Below are 23,136 nucleotides of genomic sequence, written 5' to 3' on the forward strand. Positions count from 1 at the left end.
AGCAGGGAAGGGGCAGAGAGAAAGGGGGAGACACAAAATCTGAAGCAGGCTCCAAGGTCTGAGCTGTCAGCGCAGAGCTCGAAATGGGCCTTGAACCCACGAACCGTGAGTTCATGACCTGAGCTGAAGTTGAATGCTTAACTGACTAAGCCACCCAGGCACCCACATCAGACATTTTAAAAGTTCTGTGATTCGACAGGGAAAGAGCAATTTCATTTTTAACTTGCATTTGCCCAGTAACTAGTGAAGTTGAGTTTGTGTCTTGTCTAGCCATTTGTATTTTTTCTTTGGTTCATTACTGTTCATATCTTGTGTTCATTTTCCTGTTGGCGGTAGGACCTCTCTCTTCATGATCATTGTTATTTAGGTTGCAGATAGATCCCTGAAGTGCGTTGTGTGCTTTTCAAACATTTAGGGTTGTTTATGCTTAGTTTTGTCCTCTTCTGTGTATAAGTATTTAATAATCATGCCATTGCCCCTGCCTGGTGGTTTTGCACAGTCCATTCCTATCCTGCTGGCTCCTGGCCCCTGGCAGTTGTGTACTAGCCTTTGCATTAGTGACGTCACAAGCATAACCATCTGGGGCTCTGGGTCTGTGACCTTACTATGAGCTGTAGACTGCCACCTGAAACATTCTACAGAGTTTTTGCAAAGAAGATAAAACTGGTCAGGAAGAGAAGAACATAGGGGTTTCAGAGGAGTGTCTCACATGATGTTGTAGACAGAGACTAGGAGTCACAGATGAATATCTACACCCTAGCTCAGGTTATCAGTAAGTCACTTAGGCTCTGGGGCTGCAGTGTCCTCACAGGCCAGGCAGAAGTACTGGATTTTCTCAGTTATGCTTGCCCTCTGCCAATGGACGTTAGGGTAGGGTTAGGGTTGTGTGTGCTGAAGAATCGAGAAGTGCCCACCTACCCAGTACCCCAGCACCTCCGGCCACCTGCTCTGGTTGACAAGAGCCCGTCTGAGGCACAGCTGTCAGACTTCCATACCTGCCAGGGTCTGCTCGCTTGAGCACTTTTCCATGCCTGTGCCTTTCTCCTTTTCGTTCTCCCTCATCAGGATGTTTTTATGTTCATTATAATGTTCCTTTTGTGTGTTTTGCTGTGGCCCACCGCCCCAAAAGCATTTGATTGCTCAGGGTGTAAGTGCGTCCAAGTAAAATACATAGAAGCCATTTAACTACAGATACAAACACATTGGAAAGAGTAAAGGGCTACTCAGTCCCCAGTTAATATTTTTATTATGGTCATCGCTTTTTTGAAAAATTGAGGGGCTTCAGATTGTGTTTAATGGGCAAGGAAACCTAACTGCTTCTGTGAGTTGCATCGGTTCCTACAGCATTCATGCAACGTGATGTGAAATTGCAAGGACTGAGTCAGGACACGGCTGCGCAGTGGAGCTGACGCGTCTGCCTCTCATTTAAGACTAGGTCGGGGCATGGAATCTTCTCCCAGGCCTCACAGCTCCAGCATACTGGGTGCACGTGTGTGTGTGTGTGTGTGTGTGTGTGTGTGTGTGTGTGTGTGTGTGTGTGTTTGCCCCTATGTTTTAATTAGTATTCGATCAGAACCACGGGCTCTGTGGACAGGTCTTTGGGTGACATCAGTATGTTTCTGGTTACTGATCTGTATTTACGTGGTGAGGTGCCAGGAAGCCTGCAAAATGGAATCAGGTACAGAGAGAATCTCCCTTGAAGGATCTTCTCCTCTGTTGTCAGGGAAGATAATAATATAACAGATTACCGTAGACTTGGTGCTTAAACAACAGACATTTACTTTTCACCAGTTCCAGAGGCTGGAAATCCAAGATTGAAGTGCAGCTGACTTGGTTCCTGGTGAGACCCATTTCCTGGTTTGCAGACAGCTCTGTTCTTGCCGTGTCCTTATGTGGTGGAGGGCAGAGAGAGGGGCCACAAGCGCTTTCCTGTGTCTCTCTCTCTCTTTTTTTTCTTTTTAGAGAGAGAAAGAGAGCACGCACAAGTGAGGGGGGGGACAGAGGATCAGAAGAAGCAGGCTCCGTACTGACATCAGCGAGCCCGATGCAAGACTCAGACTCATGAACCTTGAGATCATGACCTGAGCCGAAGTCAGACAGTCAGCCAGCTGAACCACCCAGGTGCCCCTCATGTCTCTTTTACAAGGGCACTCTCCCACTGCTGAGGGCTCCATCTTTATGCCCTAAATACCTCCCCCACGTCCCACCCCCTAACACTATCCCCTGGGTGAGGAGGAGTTAGGATTTAACATATGAATTTTGGAGGGTTACAGAAATAAATACTGTGATGTCAGGTAGTCAGAAGGCCCAAGAAAATCAGCCTGCCGGCCTTGGCTTCCTCTCCTCCCTTACTCCCTCCCTCCTTTCTTCCTGTTACCTCACTGAGTCTTTGCTGAAGCCTGCCTTGTGCCAGGGCACTGCGTTAGGCCTACGGACAGAAGTGGGTGTTATCACCGTATCCAGGAGAAGTGATATTCAACGAAAATAATACAGATAAATTGAGTATAGTCTGGGGACAAACAGGTAAAGATTAAATCCTTATGGGGGTTCATCAGAAGAAAGGCTTGTTTGTCAACAGGTCCTGGAAATGGGGGCACCTGGATGGCTCCTCAGTTGGGCATGTGACTTCAGCTCAGGTCATGATCTTGCAGTTCATGAGTTTGAGCCCCGCATCGGGCTCTATGCTGACTGCTCAGAGCCTGGAGCCTGCTTCAGATTCTGTGTCTCTCTCTCTGCCCCCCTGCCCTTGCTTACTTTCTGTCTGTCTCTCTCTCCAAAAACAAAACAAAAACAAAAACAGGTCCTGGAAATGCTTCATGGAAAAGATTGGATCTTAAAGAAAATGGGAATGGTGTCCATGGGGCGTATTCTGAAGAGTGTGGATCAAAGCAGAGATATGGAAACCGTGAGGCATAAATGGCATGGGAGGGCCTTTGGCCAAAATGTATGTTGCAGGAACATGCATCCCTGAGGAGTGGCAGGTGGCTTGGGAGGAATGAGAGGGAGCCTGCAAGATCAAGCATGCAGTCTGGCCTTGATCTGGTGGTGGTGGCAGGAGGAGCCAGAAGTTTCTGGGGGACAGGGTCAGGCATATCTACTTTCCATGCTAATGGTGGCTAAAGCATACGCATGTTTGTAAAATGCAACAAGGGGAGGACAGAAGAAGAGTGGAAATGCCCAGGGTGGCTGATCCTTCCCATGGAATACTTTGCTCACAGTCTGGAAAGGTCACTGCAACGTGGCTTTGCTTTCAGAACATTAATTTGTGCAAGTCGTGAATAGATTCACTCTCAAATTTGTTGAAATGGGCATTTCCCAATGATTTCAGTAGGGTTTGATTTGTAGGTGTTTTTTTTCCCCAAATGTTTATTTTGAGAGAGAGAGAGAGAGAGAGCATAAATGGGGGAGGGACAGACAGAGAAGGGAAGAGAAGGAATCCCAAGCAGGCTCCACGCCATCAGCACAGAGCCTGATGCAGGGCCTGAACCCATGAACCATGAGATCATGACCTGAGCTGAAATCAGGAGTCAGATATTTAACTGACTGAGCTACCCAGGCGCCCCTGACTTGTAGTTTTAAGGAATTTTAATCTTCTACGTCTGCCTAAAGTTGGCTGTCCTTGCAGACAAACACACTACCTTACAGGGTTTTCAGTCAGGGCTGCAGTAAGTGCCTTAGAGCAATAGGGAACTTTCTGGGGCAGTGCAGTTGTATTTTGACTTGATTGTGGTGGTGAATACACAACTCTATACATTTACCCAAACCTCCCATCGCTTGAATTTTATGCTGTGTAAACAATACCTTGATAAGATTGTGGTGTGGTCATGGGATCGAGCTCTGAGTCGGACTCTGCACTGAACTTGGAGACTGCTTAAGATTCTCTCTCTCTCTCTCTCTCTCTCTCTCTCTCTCTCTCTCTCTCTCTCTCCTCCCTCCCTCCCTCCCTTTGCCCCTCCCCCTCTTGCATGCATGTGTGTGTTCTCTGTCTCTCTCTCTCCCAAAATAAAAATAAAAGATAAAATTGTGGTGGGGTGTGGGGAGGAATAGAGGTGGAGATGTTCTATAATGTCAAGACCTCCCAGATCCATAGCTAGATTTCTAGGAATACAAACACGTGTTTTTAAAAACTTAAGTGGCTCAGGAGAAAAGCTTGTACATGTAGGGCACAAGATGTAGGGTAAACCCAAATTCATGTATCACTTGTTCCCTGTGCCCTAATGTTTGCAGCTTTTAAGTTTTTATCAAGAACAGATCATACCTAATAAAAACTTATGCAGCCTAGATGTTCCTGAAACTATTATTGAGGTAAATGAAGTGTCTGCCATAATAAATCAGATACTAACCTGATTTTTCCTTCTGACTGCTTCTAATGATTTGCAGCGACAGGTTGCAACATTCACCATGGTTCACCCAAGGATGTTCACAAGAGACCATTGCTCCCACTAATAGCTAAAAAGGAGCCATTTGCAGTTATAAAATCATAGCTTTAGAGGAACTCAGCAGGCCCTCCTCTCTGTAAAGTCTCTCCTCTTTTCTCCCTTGGCATTCGCTTCATAGTACTTAGCAAAGGAGTTAAAATTGTTTAGAAATTAATATCTGCCTTGCCTTTTAGAGCAGAGTTTGACAAACTACAGGCCAAGGCCCAAATCCCCTGGGCCCAGGGTTTGAGAAGCCTTTCTTGGTGGAGAATGCAACATCAAGGCTTTATCCCTCCAAGGCTGGTACCAAGGGGTACTTAATCTCACTGTGTCTTCAGAGGATGATCGTCTGGTTTCGAAGGGACATGCCAAGCCAAGGATTAAAGCTTCAGGCATAGTTTGTAATACTCAGATCAAGTGGTTAGAACAAGGGGAGAGAAGGAATTTGGGAGGGGAGGGTCCCATAAAGCAGAGATTCTCAGCACTGGCTTGACATCCAGATTCCCAGGAAGGCTTTTGCTAAGATAACAGATTTGCAGGCATATGTGTCCTCATCAGCTCCTACCTCTGCCCGGAGCTGGCTTCTCGTGGAGTAAGTTCGAGGAGAGCTTAGATTTGTATGTCTGTAGTATCATCCCCTACATTCCTTCAGAATGTTCTTGAGAATTGGAGGGGTGGGTTCAGGAAGCTGCTTTTTACACATCTTGGAAAGAAATACGGACAGGGTAACCTCATGCCTGGGAGGGTCGAAAGCCTCTGACATTGATTACGTTTCCCGTGTTTTCTTTGATAGGCTTCAAACTGGTAATAGCTTCCCATGAGTTGCGGAAGGAGCTGCCAGGGTCTCAGAAGGCAGATAGAACTTTTTACTGTATCTCTTGTGGTTTGTATTGTGTGTCCTGCTTCAGGTATTTTCTGGTCGGATGTGGGCTGACCCATGCTGAGAGTGGGGTCCTGGCTGGCCGCAGGTGCAGCTGGACCAGGGGATCCAAATGCCCATCAGAAGAGATGGCAGGGTGCGCTGAGACTGTGGGGTGACTTGTGGCACACACTCTTGTGTCTTGTGGTTTCAGAAGACTAATCGTGCCCTGCCGGGTCACCTACTTAAAGCCTGCAGACCACAGTGAGTGCATTCTGTAGCCAGCAGTGGAGCAGTGTCATTGGCCAGCACCACTTCCCCCTGAAATCTTTATTTGATCAGTTCGGCTAGTTCTAAAACCTTCCAGTTCGGATCGGGCTTGCCCACTTTGAACTTTGCACAGAACGTATTTTTAGGAAAGCTGATAACAGAATGCCTGAAGAAAACTTTGCTAACCGAGCACGTGAAAATGTCATCTTTAGTCCATTTGTGCCTGTTTCTCACTGGTCTGGAGCTTTCATTGGCAGAGAGAATTTGCCTGAGAGAGAAAGAGTAAAGAGAAAGAGAGAGAGAGAAAGAGAGCAAGCTGGGGAGGCACAATCAAAACAAAACAATTCATCAATTTTCAAGGGTGCCTGGGTGGCTGAGTAGGTTAAGTGTTTGTTTGACTTTGACTCAGATCATCAGATCATGATCTCACAGTTCATGAGTTCGAGCCCCATGTCGGGCTGTCTGCTGTCAGCATAGAGCCTGCTTCAGATCCTCTGTCCCCCTCTCTGCGCTCCCCCCACTCATGTGCCCTCTCGCGCTCTCTCTCTCTCAAAAATAAATGAAATAAACACATTAAAACAAACAAAAATTTCCAAGTGTCACATCTTGGAACCAGGAACAAGTGTCTCTAGCCACAGAAATGAAAGAGGTCTGGAATAGATTCAAAACACGTGTTCTGAACACAGAGTTGGATACTTGAGGGGCGGTCACAGACTACAGTCTCTAAATCTAAGTATTTTCTGTGATTGGACACTAGTCCTTCAAGAAATCTGTGTTTGTACGTTCTGATTTGGATCCTCTGTGTGTGTGGAATCTATTAATCTGTTCTCCTCCACTTAACTACAAACAACTTACCAGTTTCTCTCAATTCAGCTTCATTCCTATTTACCACCCAAATTCCTGCAAGTAAAAAACAAAACCCAAAGGAAGCAAGTCTTTTTATCCATCTGTTAAGATAATGAAAAAGTAGCATTCATCTGACTTTCTAAAGTGATTGCTTTCCCCGTGTGGCATTAGAATCACAGAAGAGAGAGCCTCTTTGGGTCTGACGCAGAGGGAATAACTTTAGTGGAGACGTTGCAGTAAAGAGATGACTGGATTGAAAACGATTTCAGCGCCCCTCCCCTCCCAGGTGATTCTGCGATACACGGAATTGGGACAGGACTCATGGAAATCGCTCTCTCCCTCATCACTAGTGTACCTGTCCATGCATTTGGTAGATGTTGTTTGCATACTCGGAAACTGGGATACGACAGCCAGACAGCCTTTAGCCTCCAGGGGCTCACCATCTGGGAAATCCTGTGGTAGTCTGGCATTTCCAAGGAAAGAGTGGGTGATGCCATTATCCCTGGGTGTTCATGCTGTTGGAGACGTTTCTAGTCGTTTCCGTCCTTTCATCAGTGAATCGTTCGATTGCCTCTTTCGCTTCCATGCCTTGCCCATCATCGTCACCTTTTCCCACCTTGTTTGGCCCTGAGGGGGTGCTGTGTAGACAGAAGACCTTCCTGCGTGTGCTTCACTGCGGCCATGTGTGTGTGCTGGGAGTTCCCTGGGGCACACAAAGATCAGCGGAGACACCAGGGACTCGTTCCAGAGACTTGTACTTGTGGCATGAGCGTCCCGTGTCTGTCCAGCCACCTGGCTCGTCTGAATGTCCGGTGGCAGTGTTGTTCTTGAGACAGCCTGCCTGGTGGTGTTCCGTGCAGATACAGGGAGAGAAGCTGTGATTTCTAATAAACGGTTCCAGCCTTCGCAAAATCGCCGTCCTCCATACCCACAGGCAATGGATGTGTGCCACCTAAAACTGTGACTGTCGACCTCCACCGCTTCTGGGAGGCCTGTCTCTGCCTGGAAGGCAGCACTGCTGAGGCGCGGGGGGGCGCCACGCGAGGCAGAGGCGGCCTATCCGGTTGGCCTGTGGAGTCATTTTGTCCCGTGCAGACCTGGCTTTGCCACATACACTCGCAAGTACTGCTCTTGAACCATCTCCAGTACGCCAGCCACCCTGTCCGTCGCTGACGTCAGCGGCGGGCTGGCTTTGTGAACGGTAGGAGTTAGCATTTTTCGCAATATTGAAATGAAAGGAGGAAACACCCGATTGTTATCTTCCACCGGAAGGTTGCTCTGTCGTTCACTTGGGCAGTTCCATTCCACGAGATTGTGGCGGTACCGTAAGCGCCCCGGAGCAGCTGCCACGGGGATGCCCTTCCCCAGGTGGAGGCCTGGGCGGCCCTGCCTCGCTGTGCCGCCCTGTGGCGTGGCGTGGCGTGGACGGGGGGTACGCGGTGCTGCCGCGGAGACCTGCGTTCGGGTCTGCTCCGCCACACGGGGCACTCTCCCGTTGGGGGCTCCGCGCAGCGTGTGGCTGGTGAGGGCCGCCACATGGATCCCGCCGCGCAGGGGGCTCTGCCGCCTCTGCCTCGCGTGGCGCCCCCCCGCGGTATCCCATGGTGAGGAAATGAGGCTTGGTGACACACTGTCTCTTGCCGATGTCACACAGCTGGTAAATGGTGCTGTGATGGGAAGCGTCTGCCTAGTGAAACCCCAAATGAAATGTGGGCCAGAGCCTCACCATGGCCTCAGACATTGAAGTGCATCAGGAGGAAGAGCCGTGAGCAAGAAATGGGTGTCCAAGTCACAAGTGACCGTGTGTCCCTCTCCTCTCATTGTACCTCTAAGTACTTAGGAAAGGAGGACCCTGTGGTACACGTACATAAGTCATCCGAGAGCTAGAAATGTTTCTCTTTTCCTTGATGGAGACAATGGTTAACCCTACTTGCAAAGCAGTGCTGAATTAATGAGTGATTCCAGAGCAGTCTAAAAATATTCACTTATGATGGGAATGTTCACCTGCAAAGTTATTTCTCTGAGAACCTGACTGCCTGCATCTCAGAAAATGCAGCCTCGCAGGGCGCCTGGGTGACTCAGTCCGTGAAGCATCCGACTCTTGATTTGGGCTCAGGTCATGATCTCACAGTTTGTGAGTTCGAGCCCTGCATCAGGCACTGAGCTGACTGTGTGAAGCCTGCTTGGGATTCTCTGTCCCTCTCCAGTCCCTCTCTCTGTCCCTCTGTTCTCTCTCTCTCTTTCTCTTTTCTCTTTTCTCTTTTCTCTTTTCTCTTTTCTCTTTTCTCTTTCTCTTTCTCTTTCTCTTTCTCTTTCTCTTTCTCTTTCTCTTTCTCTTTCTCTTCTCTTCTCTTTCTCTTTCTCTTTCTCTTTCCTCTCTCTCTCTCTCTCTCTCTCTCTCTCTCTCTCTCAAAGTAAATAAGTAAACTTTAAAAAAAAAAGAAAAGAAAAAAGAAAAGAAAAAAAAAGAAAAGAAATGGGGTACCTGGGTGGCTCAGTCGGTTAAGCATCCGACTTCGGCTCATGTCATGATCTCACAGTTTGTGAGTTCGAGCCCCACGTCGGGCTCTGTGCTGACAGCTCAGAACCTGGAGCCTGCTTCCGATTCTGTGTCTCCCTCTGTCTCTGCCCCTCCCCCACGTATGCTCTGTCTGTCTCTCTCAACGATAAATAAACATTAACAAAAATAATTTTAGAAATAAATAAAAATGTAAAAGAAATTACCCTGCTCTCTGCTGACTTGGATCTCTTGAGCAGAGCTGCTCACCTCATCTCCTTCAATGTCCGGCCCCTCCCTCCTTCCAGCTACCCCTTGACCATGAGTGTGCACGCGCTCCTGCCTGCTGGGGCGCCAGCCGGGGTGCAGGGCAGGCTCCCACCTTCACACGCTGTTGAGCCTTCCCTGTGTACCAGGCCCTGAGCCCCCAGCAGGAGTGCGGAGAGAGGAGAGGAAGCATTCCTAGCCTCTGAGGGATTTCAGAATGGGCATTCCTACCAAAACAAATGCTTCAACTCGTGTGCTAACACTAGGTAGCTGACTTTTTTACTTGTTTTTCCAACGTTTGTTCATTTTTGAGAGAGAGAAAAGTGTGAGTGGGAAAGGGACAGAGAGAGGGGGAGACACAGAATCGGAAGCAGACTCTAGGCTCCAAGGTGTCAGCACAGAGCCCGACACGGGGCTCGAACCCACGAGCCGTGAGATCATAACCTGAGCCGAAATCAGACGCTCAGCCGACTGAGCCACCCAGGTGCCCCTAGGTAGCTTACTTTTAAATCTTTAACAGTCGTCTGGGGATTTTTTGCTTAAACTTCAAACGATCCTCTGCTCCCCCATCTGCCCGTACCCCACTTGCACTTTCTTTTTCAAAAATAAACATTAAAAGAAAAAAAACATAGGCAATCTTTCTAGAAGTCTCCCGGCGGCCCCAGAACCACGCAGGCACCCGTGGGTATGTACTGGCCCTGCTTTGAGAGGCAGCGAGGGAAGGCTTTAATGATAACTGTGAAAGGAAGCCTGTTGCAGGTCCCCCGACAAAGGAGAATGTCACCGAGCAGGGCCTGTTAATGTTTGCACTATTATCTGCATGAAAACGCGTGTTAAACCACCCTCCTCTCAGTCAGCAAGCCCAGGGATACACCCCCGGCTCCCCTAGGGGTGTGGGTGATTTTGAAAATGGAAAAGGCGTCCAGACGCTCAGGGTCAGGAACGCAGGCCTCCTCGACCTCCATCCCCTGTCCTGGGTCTGTGATCACGGAGGCTCCTTCCAGCTCAGTGGCCAAAGGTCTTTGAGCCTGGGTTCCCCAGCCGGAAGAGCAGGTGAGGGACCAGCGGGTTTCTCTCCTGGGTAGGCGGCGACAGCAGGGCTCGCTTTGCATTTTCAGCACACGGCTCTCCTCTTTCCAGAATCGAGTGGGTGATTGACAACAATACCACTGTGAAGATGGTGCCCATCAAGATTGTGCACTCGGAGAGCCGGCCTGAGAAGGAGAGCCGCCAGGGCCTGGCGTGCCACCAAGATGCCCACACTGCCTAGCGGGCTGGAGAAAGACCACATCAAGACCCTCAGCACCTCGGAGCAGTTCTACTCCCGCTTCTGCGTGTACAGCCGCCAGGGCGCCGAGCCCCCACCCCAGCCCCCCAGAGCCCCCGCGCCCACTGCCAAGGACAGCGGAGCCTCTCCATCCGGGCTCAGCTACATGAAGACCAAGGAGAGGACAGCCGAAGACCTGAAGTCAGAAGAGCTGGCCCGGGAGATCGTGGGCAAGGAGAAGTCTCTGGCCGACATCCTGGACCCCAGCGTGAAGATCAGAACCACCATGGACCTGATGGAGGGGATCTTCCCCAAAGACGAGCACCTGCTGGAAGAAGCCCAGCAGCGGAGGAAGCTGCTCCCCAAAGTCCCCTCTCCTGGGACCACGGACGAGAAGTGAGTAAGCACCGCCTTCAGGTGCGCGGTGTGGCCACTTGGTGCGCTGCTCCCTCTTAGCATCTGGTTCGCTCCAGGGGGCAAGTGCCTTCTCCGTGTGTCTGTTTTCATGATTGCTTCTGGGGGGCAGGTTTCCGAAAGTACTGCCCAGTGCTTACTTAGCACGTTTTGGCCATCCGGGGACCCTCCCAAAAGAAGCGCTAAGGCCCATGGCTGGGGATGACGACTCTGAGGCCTGGCAAAGATGTGAGGATAGTGCAGCTCCTGCGATGCCCGCAGGCGCCTCTCAGAAGACAGCGCTTCTCAGCTGGGCCGTCGTCTCCCTCCAGGGGACACTGGGCAATGTCCGGGTACGTTTTTAGTTGTCGCCCCCGCGAGGTGCTCCCGGCATCCTGTGGGTGGAGACAGGGAGGCTGCCCAACACCCTGCGGTGGACAGGACACCCCCACAGCCCCAGATGTCAGTCACGAAGGCTCCTGAATGTCATAGTTACTAAGGAGGCTTTCTGTTCCCGCTTGTGGAACGGAGCGAATGGATGCATTTCCACGGTTTGGGGCAACGTGCTTTGCGACCTGTCTCATTCCGTGGGCCACCTGCACAGGCGTGTGCTCACATCTGTCCTGTTTATATCCATTGTGTCCATGCACGTCGTTAACTGACAGTAGGTGGGAGTGCCCGTGAGATGCCCGAGAGAGGGGCAGAGGGGGTGAGTCGGATCAAAGCAAGAGGGAGCAGACATGGCTGCAGCCAAGGGCTGCCCCTCCGCCCCCCTTTGGCGGTCCCATCCCCTGGCTGTTGTCTTTTGGTTAGCGGCCCCATTGGCTCATCGGGACCGAGGCCGTGAGCTGGAAGGGGGCACGTGCGTGTAGGGGCACAGCCAGTTGCGGTTCTGACCTTTTTACGTAGGAGAGAGGAGCCGAGCGTGCCGGCGGCCATGTCCCTGGCCACCAGTTCCACGTACTACAGCACTTCGGTCCCCAAGGCGGAGCTGCTGATCAAGATGAAGGATCTGCAGGAGCAGCAGGAGCCCGAGGAGGATTCGGGGAGCGACTTGGACCACAACCTGTCGGTGAAGAAGGTAGGAAAGGCCGTTGCCAATGAAATCGTGCTCGTTGGCAGAGAAGGGGCCGCACGTCACAGTCCAAGTAATCTGTGCCTTCCACCCTAGTTAAAATGCTGCGGACTTCATTCTGTGACCTTCAGCAAGTTACCTGTTCTCTTTGAATATCAGGTTCTAATACCTGCAGCCAGGAGATCATAGTCCCCACATAGTGCTTGTAAAGTGCTTTGTCTACCAAGCAGCGTCATTTCTTGTCTCCTAGAACTCCCAGGCGCTTAGGGGTACAGCAGGAGACCAAACAGAATGGAGCCCTTCCTTTCCAGAGGGGAGCCTCTGTTCAGCCCACATGAAAACAAATACACAGTAGGGGGTCGGCACACTGCAGCCTGTGGGCCAAACCTGGTTTTGTGAGCAAAGTTGTATTGACACACAGGCACTTTTATTCATTTAGAGACGCGCTCTGGTGGCTTTCCTTCCACAGAAGCAGGCTTGAGTAGTTGCAGCTGACCACGCCACCTGGAACGTCGAGGATCTTTACTGTCTACCCCTTTATGGAAAGAGTTTGCCAACATTTAATGTGGTACATTGGATGGTGAGAGAATCAAAACAGAGTGAAAGAATCGAGTGAAACAAAGGAAGGTGATTCTAGAGAGGGCTCCGGCGAGGGGATGATTGAACAGCAACCTAGAGTGGTGTGAAGGGTGAGCCGTGTGGATATCTGGGTGCACTGGGGGAAGGGGACCAGCCGCTGCGAAGGTCCTGAGGTGGTAGGCTCGGGACACATTGGAGAAGCAGCAGTGGCTTTAGCTGGAGCTATGTGGACCAGGAGGCTAGGACTGAAGATAAAGTCAGAAATGAGGTCAGGGACTACATAGTGAGTGGCCATGAAGTCATGGTAGGGACAGCATTACTGCTGTCAGTGTCAATGTCATTACTGCTCTGTTAGCTTTAAATCTCCATGGTCTGTTAGCACGCCAGACCTGTGGCATCTAGGTGATTACCTAGTTTTTTAGGAAGGCCTTAGCATTAAACAGATGACGGGATTGCCAAAGAAAGTCCGTTTCGGAGGCTAGCACATACTCTTTATTCCAGGGCCTTGAGCCCGTCAAATACTACCAGGGAAAGAAAAGGAGGGAAGCAGCCTTTTGTGAACATTTGCCATATGCTTAGTACTTTGGAAAACTGCTTTCATAAAAAAACACTTTTTTTTTTCTTTAACAAAAATCTTCCCAAAAGATTATGCGTGTATAGTTGGTGGTTTAAAAACACCACTGGCTGATTTCAGATATCATAGAAGAAATATTGTGACCCATGCATGAGAGAAATTTACTTTCAGTTTGGGGAATATACGCTTTTTTGTTCAAGGGAATTAAAGGGAATAAAAGATAAGAATTTTAGTCCTGGGCTTGTATCTGGCTTCCAAAAACATACCCAATTTCTTTCTTTTTTCTTTCTTCTTTTTTAATGTTTATTTTTGAGAGAGAGAGAGACAGACAGACATACCAAACGTGAGCTTGGGGGGGTGGAGAGAGAGAGAGGGACACGCAAAATGTGAAGCAGGCTCCAGGTTCTGAGCTGTCAGCACAGAGCCCGACGTGGGGCTCGAACCCACGAACCGCAAGATCATGACCTGAGCCGAACAAAGGCAGACTCTTTTTACGACATGGCCTTGTTTCTCATGCTGTGATGAGTTTGGGGTGAGGCACGCCCTGGTACTGCCCAGCCTCCATCTGGGTGGCTCTTTTCTCTTTCTGCTTTTGGGAGGTTCAAGTTGCTGGGCAACTGCCTCACCTTAGATGACTGCTTTGGGATTGAGATGAATCCCTGTGAACTTGGCTCCTGACAGCCTACTCCCCGCACCCCCCAACCTACTCCGCATGATTATATTCTTGGGTTTTTTTAATGTTTATTTATTTTGGGGGCCAGAGGAGCAGCAAGAGAGGGGGCCAGAGGATCCAAAACAGGCTCTGAGCTGTTCGCAGAGAGCCTGATGCGGGGCTCGAACTCACAAACTATGAGATCATGACCTGAGCTGAAGCCAGACTCTCAACCGACTGAGCCACCCAGGCACCCTCGCATGATTAAATTCTTAACCCAACTGACATATCTTATTCCAGATGCAAATGTTGAGTAATTTCACAGTAAATGGCAAATGCTATAAATCACAGTTCTCTGTGGTGTTAGTGACTCAGTAATCCTGCTTTTCGGCTTGATTTGACAAAGGCAGCTGGCACCCTGTCTTTTCAGCCTTCTTCCCATAACCCACAAATACACTGTGTCGTGTGGTTGTACAAAGTGTTCACGGTGGGGAGAAGGAGGTCCATGCCGTGTGGATGTACCTGATGGGCCATAACGGTAGAGCGGCTTGACCCCGAATCGCATGTGGACCCACGTGCCCAGAGGGACCTTGGCTGTCATGGTCCCAGCATCGCTGCATGCTCACAGAGCCCGAGTGCCAACTCGGATGACCCTGTGTTTTAGGAGAAGGCTGAGGACACAGGGATGCAGAGAGGGAATTGTGGTGGCTGGTTGGAAGCATTACCCCAGGAAGGCAAAATCCATTTTTACACCTGAGGCGGCTCAGGCACACTCTGCCCAGAAAGAGGCCCCGACTGAGATATGGGATTCTTCGGCAGAAGCAGACACTCCATGGTCAACATCTGGAATCTGAGGGTTGTGGTTCTTCCCTGGAACTTAGAGGTGGGCGTGAGGCCCAGAGAGAAAAGACCTCATTCCCCCCACAGAGGGGGACAAAAGTAGGTGTGCAGGGGGCACCGGAAACAGAGGTAAGGGGCAGGAGTGCACCTGCTGTGAGACCCAGGGTGGGCGGGGGGTGGCTGGCCTCTGCCACCACTTGCTCTCCCCCCAGGCCCTCTTGAATGCCATGTGCTGCAGAACACAAGCGGATGGGCTCACGCGAGGCTCATCTGACGTGGCGGGTGAGGCCTGCTGCACCCCGGCTGGTGCTGATAACCAGTGATCCGTATGCTTCCTGGGCCAGGCCTTGTCCCAAGATCCCCGAAAGTCAGTGTCTGGCCCTTTATGGAAGAAGGGGAGGGTATTTCTAATAAAAATTTACGCACGACATATAAAGGAATCAGAGGAATTTGGGCTCCTTCCAAAACGCCCAGCTTCAAGTTCGCTCAGCTGTTATTGCAGGTTTTGAAGGCGCGTATCATGCATTGGTGTGAAATCTTTATCATGATAATTGCTAAAGAAGAATGAAACAGGAAAGTTACCAGAAGCCCTGGCTAGGGGTCCTCACACATCCACAATCCTCTGAATTGCTTGAGGTGTTCACTCGGGTTACGGGTTGCCTGCAGGTGACAATTTGGAAGGTTCTCCATCCCTACAATCCATTTTGTGCTCTTCCCTCAAGTTATGAGTGTCTGAAAAAGGCCATCTTAGCCGTGGGACTCAATGTTGACTTAAACCATCTCCCCAGATAGGTAGGTAACCAGACGCACCGAGACACAAGCATCAGCCCACATTCTGAGAGAAAATATCAGAACTGTAGACGCATACAGCTTTACATTAGTGAGGGAAGGGGCGCCTGGGTGGCTCAGTCGGTTGAGCGTCTGACTGCAGCTCAGGTCATGATCTCACAGTTCGTGGGTTCAAGCCCCACATCGGGCTCTGTGCTGACAGCATGGAGCCTGGAGCCTGCTTCGGAATCTGTGTCTCTCTCTGTATTTGCCCCTCCTCTGCTCTCCCTCTCTCTCTCTCAAAATAATAAGTAAAATAAATAAATTAGTGAGGGAAGACTAACTAGAACCTGACCTGAAAAAGCCCAAAGCAGTTTATAAATTCCATGTTGGGTGTTTTAGGAGAAAACCCATGCCGATTAATCTGCAGTGAGGACCAGGACAGCTCTCCTCTGAAACTGCTTGCCATCTTAATCAGCAGGATACCCAGACATTGCGATAAGCCCTAGGCAGATTGGACCATGAGCAGGCAGTGCCCATGCCTTTCCAGGCCGTGGACTTATCGCCATACTTACTTGTGCACGCGCATCAATGCCAGATGGGGATTCTCGTCAGCATCTCCTCCGCAGGCAAAGCGGACACGTCATCGGCTCCTGCAAAGCGTGCGATGGCTTGCTCGTGGTTCAGCGTGTCTTTCGTGCCGCCGTGTGACTTTGCCCACCTAAACTGTCATCGGGACAGGCGTTTTTTGTTTTTGAATTTTTGTTAATGTTTACTTATTTTTTAGAGAGAGAGTGAGGCAGAGCACGAGCGGGGAAGGGGCAAAGAGACAGGGAGACACAGAGTCTGAAGCAGGCTGCAGGCTCTGAGCTGTCGTCTCGAGCCCACAAACCGTGAGATCACGACCAGAGCTGACGTCGGCCACTTAACCGACTGAGCCACCCTGGCGGCCCCATGACAGGCGGGTTTTACCCCACTGTTGTCTGTTAAGCCGGGGCACCTTCTCAGCCTGCACACAGGACTGCTGATACCTGCCAAGTACGGGTACCTACCGCAAGCCGCCAGGCTGGTGATTGTCACGCAGGCACGCGTTCAGCTTTCGTGTCAGTCCTGGAGGTGCGGGCTCCTTTTCCCCTGTGCAGCCAAGATCACGGTCCTGGAGAGCTTGATGAGACGTCGCTCCCTCCAGGCGGGTGACTTCTCTCCGCTCGGCTCTGCCGGCTCCCTGTGGGGTTGGAGTCTGTAAAGGGTCCAGGACACGCGGTGATGGTGTGGGGGGACTTCATAGGTCCACTTTCTATACGTGGTGTTCCTTGTTGCAGCAGGCTGAGCTGAACATCCTAATTGGACGTGAGCGTTCACATTCTGCAGTCTTCATTTGGGTTTGTGCACCTCGGCGCTGTGGTGTGCGGGGGTTCACGTGGGCTGTGTGTGGTTCAGCACGTGGGGGTGAACGCCCTGGTGCTTCTGCTGTGGGTGGGCCTGACGGCACACAGACATCTGTGCTCGGAAGACAGTGGTTTTGGCAGTCTGGGCTCACCTGCTGCGTTCCTTTAGAGCCATCCCTGTACGTTTCCCCAGATCTGCCAGAGGGGGCAGACCATCTTTGCCACTCAAATCCTGCCACTTCAGCAGGAAGGCCAGTTTATATGTCTTGTTTCTTATTTTTGCCCCTTTAAAAGACAATCACTTAAAGGGCCTGTGGAAAAGGGGGGTGGGGAACTCACGTTTAATGGTCAGAGTGTCAGTTGGGTAACATGAGGAAGTTCTGGAGATGGGCAGTGGTCACGGTTGCCCACGACGTGAATGTACTTAATGCCACAGAGTGGTACGCTTAAAAACGCATAAAATGATAACTTTTGAGACGTATATCTTGCCATATTTATTTTATTTTATTTTATCTAAAATATTTTTTAATGCTTTTGTTTTTGAGAGAGGGGGGACAAAGCATGAGTGGGGGAGGGACACAGAGAGAGCGAGGTGGGGGGCACAGAATCCAGAGCAGGCTCCAGGCTCTCAACTGTCAGCAGAGTCCGACTCGGGGCTCGAACCCACAAACCGTGATCATTACCTGAGCCAAAGTCGGACTCAACCCACTGAGTCACCCAGACGCCCCTTTCTTGCCATATTTTTAAAAAGTTAGTAATATATGTGCATTTCGGTCACATTCAAGTCAGGTTACTCTCAAAAGACTTTTAATTTTACTGACATCCCTTTATTTTTTTTTAACGTTAAATTGCTAGTTGTGTGTGGAGCATACGTTTAAATCACGCCATTCAGTAGCAGGCGTGAGACTCCATAACTTGTGTACGTGTCAGTTCTTGCACTGGAAGATTGCAGACTATGAAGCACAGAATCTCACGTGGGCCCCGAGAATCCCGGCCAAGGTGAAGGTGAAATGAGGTTTATCTCGAGGGGCCACGTCCTACCTATCGCTGTGTGACAGGACACTAACGGGAGGAGAATAGGTTAGTTTCATGTCTAAATGTCACGCCAGGGACTTCACCGGGAGTTGTTCTCCCTCCCCGGGTCTTAGAAAGCCTCTCTTAGAAAGTTGATGCAAAATCAACTCTTCCCCACGCAGGTCACTTACGTGAGACCACAGGGCCCGGGCAGCCGCTGTAGGTGCCAGGTCAGGTCACCCTAACGAGTGTTTGCATGCCCCCCTGTGCCCTACAGCAGGAGCTCATCGAGAGCATCAGTCGCAAGCTGCAAGTGCTTCGGGAAGCCCGGGAGAGCCTGCTGGAGGACATCCGTGCCAACAGCGCACTGGGGGACGAGGTGGACGCCATCGCCAAAGATGTGTGCAAACCCAACGAGTTTGACAAGTTCCGCATGTTCATTGGGGACCTGGACAAAGTGGTGAACCTTCTGCTGTCGCTGTCGGGCCGTCTGGCGAGGGTAGAAAATGCCCTCAATAATTTGGATGACACTACTTCTCCTGGTCATCGGGTAGATACAACGTGTCTGACCTGGACTTGGCAGGGAGCAGGTTGGGAGATGGTTATGGGAAGGTTCTGTGTGGGGCGTCATGAGTTGGTGCCCTGAAGCCTCACGCGGTCCCTGCGGCGGCCTGTGCACCTCCCAGCGCAGGACACCTTCGGGTGTCCAGGGCTCTCCCTCACTTTGCTGGTAACTGAGGGAGACAGGTGCTGGGGGGTGTGGTGGGCAGGGCCTGACAGGCGTGGTCATGGGACTGCAGGGCTGCTGAGATGTTCAGGAAGAACTGTGGGCTCCTTTTCACACCTTCTCACCTGTTCCCACAGATCATTACTGCTAAGCGTCTCTTCCTAGGAAATAGTCTCTTTCACCTTTCTTGACCATGGGTGTACGTGGGTCTCACTGAGAATGGAATGCGATGTTGTCGCTGCTTTTAACAGGAGTGCACACAGCAGTCTGGAAGCAGTCGAGGACTTGTCTGCCTCTTCCCCCTCTCTTGAGGTGTGCAGCCTGGAACGTGTCTCTTAGGGGGTTTGCAGAATGCAGGAAGTAATAGCCCCCTTGTTGGCTTCACTTCCTGGGTCAAATATCAGTAGAACATGGAGTTTGCTTCTCTGTGTAGGCCCTCAAATGATCATCTTTATTATTAATAAGGCTCCTTCTCTGAAAGGGGAGCAGAAGAGTTAGCCCTCTCCCTTACTCTAGGTGAGAGCGCTTTCAGGCGACCTAAATGTTCTCGAGCGCAGCTCGCAGACGTTGTCGTTCTGTGCTTAGCTAAGTCGTTGATGACTACCGTTTGAACATACTGGATAAGCATTGACAAAATAGCCGGGACCCTTGGGTGATGTTCAGATTCCACTTTCTGATTTCCTCGTCTTTGCCACGTGTATCTGAGGAGAGGAAGATAACGCGAGGGGTGCCTGGGTGTCTCTGCCTGTTGAGTGTCCGAATGGCTCAGGTCATGATCTGTGGTTCGAGCGTTGGAGCCCCGTATTGAGCTCTCTGCTGTCAGCACAGAGCCTGCTTGGGAGTCTCTCTCTCTCTGCTTCTACCCCACTCAAGTGTGCTCTGTCTCTCTCAAAAATAAAAATATTCTTAAAAAAAAACTAGAACGAGAAAGAGATTCGTTTATACATAATTGGAATGTTCTCGAGTATTGATTTAAGTGAACAACTAGTGTGGTCTTTGCAACTCAGCTCCTCTATAATCTATCTTTCCCTCCGTGTGGGTGGAACGGACAGATACTTTATTTAGAATTTGGGGATGATGAAGGAATGCCAACGCTAAGGACCACGCACGTGGTCCTCCTGAATACCAGGCTCTGGAGCCCTCAGCATGTCCCGGGGGCTCCCTGTGAATGGAGTGTTGCATTCCCCCAGCCAGGGGCAGTGAGGAGGCCCCGTCTCCAGCAGGGTTGGCGTTGGAGGAAAATTTGCGTCAGGCAGCAGAAGTTTGGAGACGCTAAGGTTTTCAGAGACAACATAGTAACTAGTTAAAAGACACCGCAGAAGGTTTTCTGAGGCTCCCTCCAAAGACACCGCAGAAGGTTTTCTGAGGCTCCCTCCATCTTTCCAGACAGAAAATGTCCCCATCAGGTCCTCTCCCAGCCTCTGCAGCCTCCTGTCCCTAGTCAGCCTGACTGGTTTTGTTTTAAGTTTTTATGTATTTATTTTGAGAGAGAGTTCCTGCACACACCAGCATGGGAGGGGCAGAGAGAGAGGGAAAGAGAGAATCCCAAGGCTCTTTCCCCTGATGCGGGGCTCGGACTCACAACCCACAAGATCGTGACCTGAGCCAAAATTCAAGAGTCGGACACTTACCTGACAAAGCCGTGCAGGCGCCCCAGCCGGACCGATGTTAATAATCCAAAGCACACTTCTAGGGTCTGTTAGCACCTTTCCCTTTGGGTTTAACGGATTTGCTTTGCCTCCTCTTTGCGTGAGAATTCCTTGTGCGCGTGACCTGAAGAGGGCGGTGTTGCACGGGAGTGGGCAGGGGACCTGACGCCCACCAAGACAGTTTCTGCTTAGTGACGGTGGCCGCTCACGTTCATCGCGCGCTCTCTGTGTGCGGGCGTTTTACAGAGAGCCGCCGCATGCTGGACTCTCACGGTGGCTGTTGGTAACTGTGCGTGGCCACGTTGCAAAGTGGCGGAATGAGAGCGGCTGTCCTGCTGCCCAAGTAAAAATCACACGGAGGAAATGAAGCCCCGGCCTCCCCCAGCTGACGGTGGGAGACTGAATGCACTCATCTCTTCCTTTCTTAGTTTTCGTTAAACTTAGAGAAGGCAGGGACCGTTAGGTGTGTATTTTGCGGGGAGACGGTGCGGCGGTGAGTGCCACATTTTGGGAACGGGGTCGTCCGTGTCCCCCAGAGCGGGCCCGTGTGGGGAGCCGGGGAGTCTCCCCCGTCACCCTGCGTCTGTCCTGCCTGTCCTTGCTCCCTCACGCGTGCCCTGCAAGCTCGCCCAGGGGCTTTTCTCCTGCGGAAGGGTGTACACACCCTGCTCCGCAAGTTCTTTGGAATCCGCGCCTTTTGCTGCCTTTGCCGCGGTGTTGTCACGGTCAGGCCTCTGACGCGCATGGGATCCCTAAGTCCTTTACACCTTTCGAGCCTCTCAGAATTCTGTCCTTATCTGTCCGGGGACAGCTCTTCTCGTCAAGGCTGTTCCTGTGAGCAGCCTTGTTCCAGGCCAGTGGGAAGAAATGGGAGGCGGGACGAGCCTGTGAGCTCTCGAGGAAGGGCTGGGGCTAGCCGTGCCCGAGTATCTCCGTGCAGAGGCTGTCAGACCTCTGTTCCCTAACCTGGCGTCAGGGTGTCCCCTGAAGCAGCCCGCAGCGTGGCCGGCATCTTGCGGCAGCCGCCCGGAGCCCCTGCTCTCGCCCTGGTCCTCAACGGGCTTGTCTCTCTCTCTCTCCCCAGCAATCGCTGCTCGAGAAGCAGCGGGTCCTCATCCAGCAGCACGAGGACGCCAAGGAACTGAAGGAGAACCTGGACCGCCGGGAGCGGATCGTGTTCGACATCCTGGCCAGCTACCTCAGCGAGGAGAGCCTGGCCGACTGCGAGCACTTCGTGAAGATGAAGTCCGCCCTCATCATCGAGCAGCGTGAGCTGGAAGACAAGATACACCTGGGCGAAGAGCAGCTCAAGTGTCTGTTCGACAGCCTGCAGCCCGAAAGAGGCAAATAGGAGGGCCCTCCCTGGCGGAGGCCGGAAAGTGCCCCCCTGAGCTCGGTTCCGGAGGATGCACGCGGAGACCCCAGCCGGTATTTATGTCCTGCAGCCCAAGTCGTCCCCTAGCAGGATGGCTGCTTTAGAGAAGCAGTAACTTCCGTGTGTGTTTGCGATGGTCTATTTAATGTGTTTTAGCTTCCCCGTTGAACGCTGAGCAGAACATCTCACCATTAGCCATTTTGCTTTGCCAGTTACCACACGTGGCCCAGCCTCTGGAGGGTGGCGGGTTCCCACAGTATAGACTATGTAGTGCATGCAAGTGGTCCTTCTCACTGGTAGGGGTGCCCTTCCTCCCGTCTTCACATCCTGAACCAACTGCCCGGGAAGCAGCCTGAGCGAGTCTCGAAGGCGCATGAGCGGGGAACCCCTGGCTCCCGTCTTACCCTGCGATTCCTTACCCTGGGAAGCGTGGGCTGCCCTGTCGTACCCCATTCGTCCGATGGTGTGGACCCTTCCTCGTCCTTCATTTAGTCTCCCAGCAAAACCACGATGATATGATGAGAAGTTACTAACCTTTTGGAAATGGGAATGGTTTCCCAGTGGTTAAAAACCCACTGTGAAATGAACACCTTATGTGTTGGCTTCACGCATCCTGAAATCGCCACAGAAAGAATCGTGTGCATGCTTTAAAACACATGCACAGCACAAGGAGCTTCAGTCCTGGCGTCACGGTTCAAGTGATCTTTTCCTGCAAAGTGAAAGTCCTCGGTCAATAGTGTGTCCAGTAGGAGTCATGTGCTCGCTAGATACTTGTTTCATGAGACCAACAGCATATTTCTGAAATTACCTTCTGCCTGTAACACTTATTTTGTGTGTGTATGGTTGTTAGTGACAATTGCCTACGTTTCTGTTTTTGCCTCTTTAAATCTATTGCCATGCTGTAAGGGTTACTTTCCATTTACTTGTAAAAACGTTTCCTCTCTGTGCTTTCAGAGGCCCCATGGAGTATTACAACTCCCAAACCCGATCTTTTTCTGCCACAGTTTATAGATTCTGTCCCCTGTTTATCAACTGAAATCGCAAGTTTCTCAAGAGAGTCTGCTCACTAAGAAAACACTGTCATGCTGTCAGTTTCCAGTGGACAAGTCACAGACTGGGAGGAAAGATGTGCTAATCATGTCTATGACAAAGGATCTAGAACGTGTGAAGAACTTTCAGAAGCAAGAGAACAAACAGCTGGTTAGTACATGGGCAAGAAACATAACTGGGTGCTTCAGCACAGAGGCCGTGTGCACAGGCAATAAAATAAGCACGTGGAAAGACATTCAACCGCCATCGGCTTGGTTATAACTTCCGTTTAATCTACGCCGACGTAGAGCTTCTTCACAGATGCTCATCTGATTAAACACGTGGTAAATGGCAGGACAGCCCCTTGGACGACGTCATGTTGAAGTGATGATTGGACATTTGTTTGATCGAGGGATCATTTAGATCCTCGTTTCCCCTATTCCCATGAAAGTTTTCCGACAGGTGGGGACACGTCCCTTTGTCCGCGGCGACGGTTGCCTTCCCAGAACACACGTGCACACAAATGTCTTAACAGACCGCTGTCTGTACTTGATGAGCCATAGGGGGGGAGCTGGACCCCTGAGCCACAGCACTGACGTCTCTGCACCCCACGGGGGTCCCAAAGTGGCAAGCTTCAGTAACGCATGCA

General features: G+C 51.0%; 1 protein-coding gene and 1 non-coding gene across 2 annotated transcripts; both read left to right on the top strand.

Moving 5' to 3' along the window:
• Positions 1 to 8,120: 8,120 nt before the first annotated feature.
• LOC131503580 (protein Shroom2-like) lies at positions 8,121 to 21,533 on the top strand. The gene is given in 6 exon segments (XM_058715036.1): positions 8,121 to 8,158; positions 10,298 to 10,402; positions 10,404 to 10,820; positions 11,727 to 11,898; positions 17,985 to 18,257; positions 21,168 to 21,533. Coding segments are annotated over 6 exon segments (1,272 nt in total). The 3' UTR covers positions 21,435 to 21,533.
• Positions 15,432 to 15,516, top strand: TRNAC-GCA (transfer RNA cysteine (anticodon GCA)). The gene has a single exon. It is a non-coding gene; the product is annotated as a tRNA-Cys (tRNA).
• Positions 21,534 to 23,136: the final 1,603 nt, after the last annotated feature.

Source organism: Neofelis nebulosa, assembly GCF_028018385.1.
Source record: "Neofelis nebulosa isolate mNeoNeb1 chromosome Y unlocalized genomic scaffold, mNeoNeb1.pri SUPER_Y_unloc_1, whole genome shotgun sequence".
NCBI classification, from domain to species: Eukaryota; Metazoa; Chordata; class Mammalia; order Carnivora; family Felidae; genus Neofelis; species Neofelis nebulosa.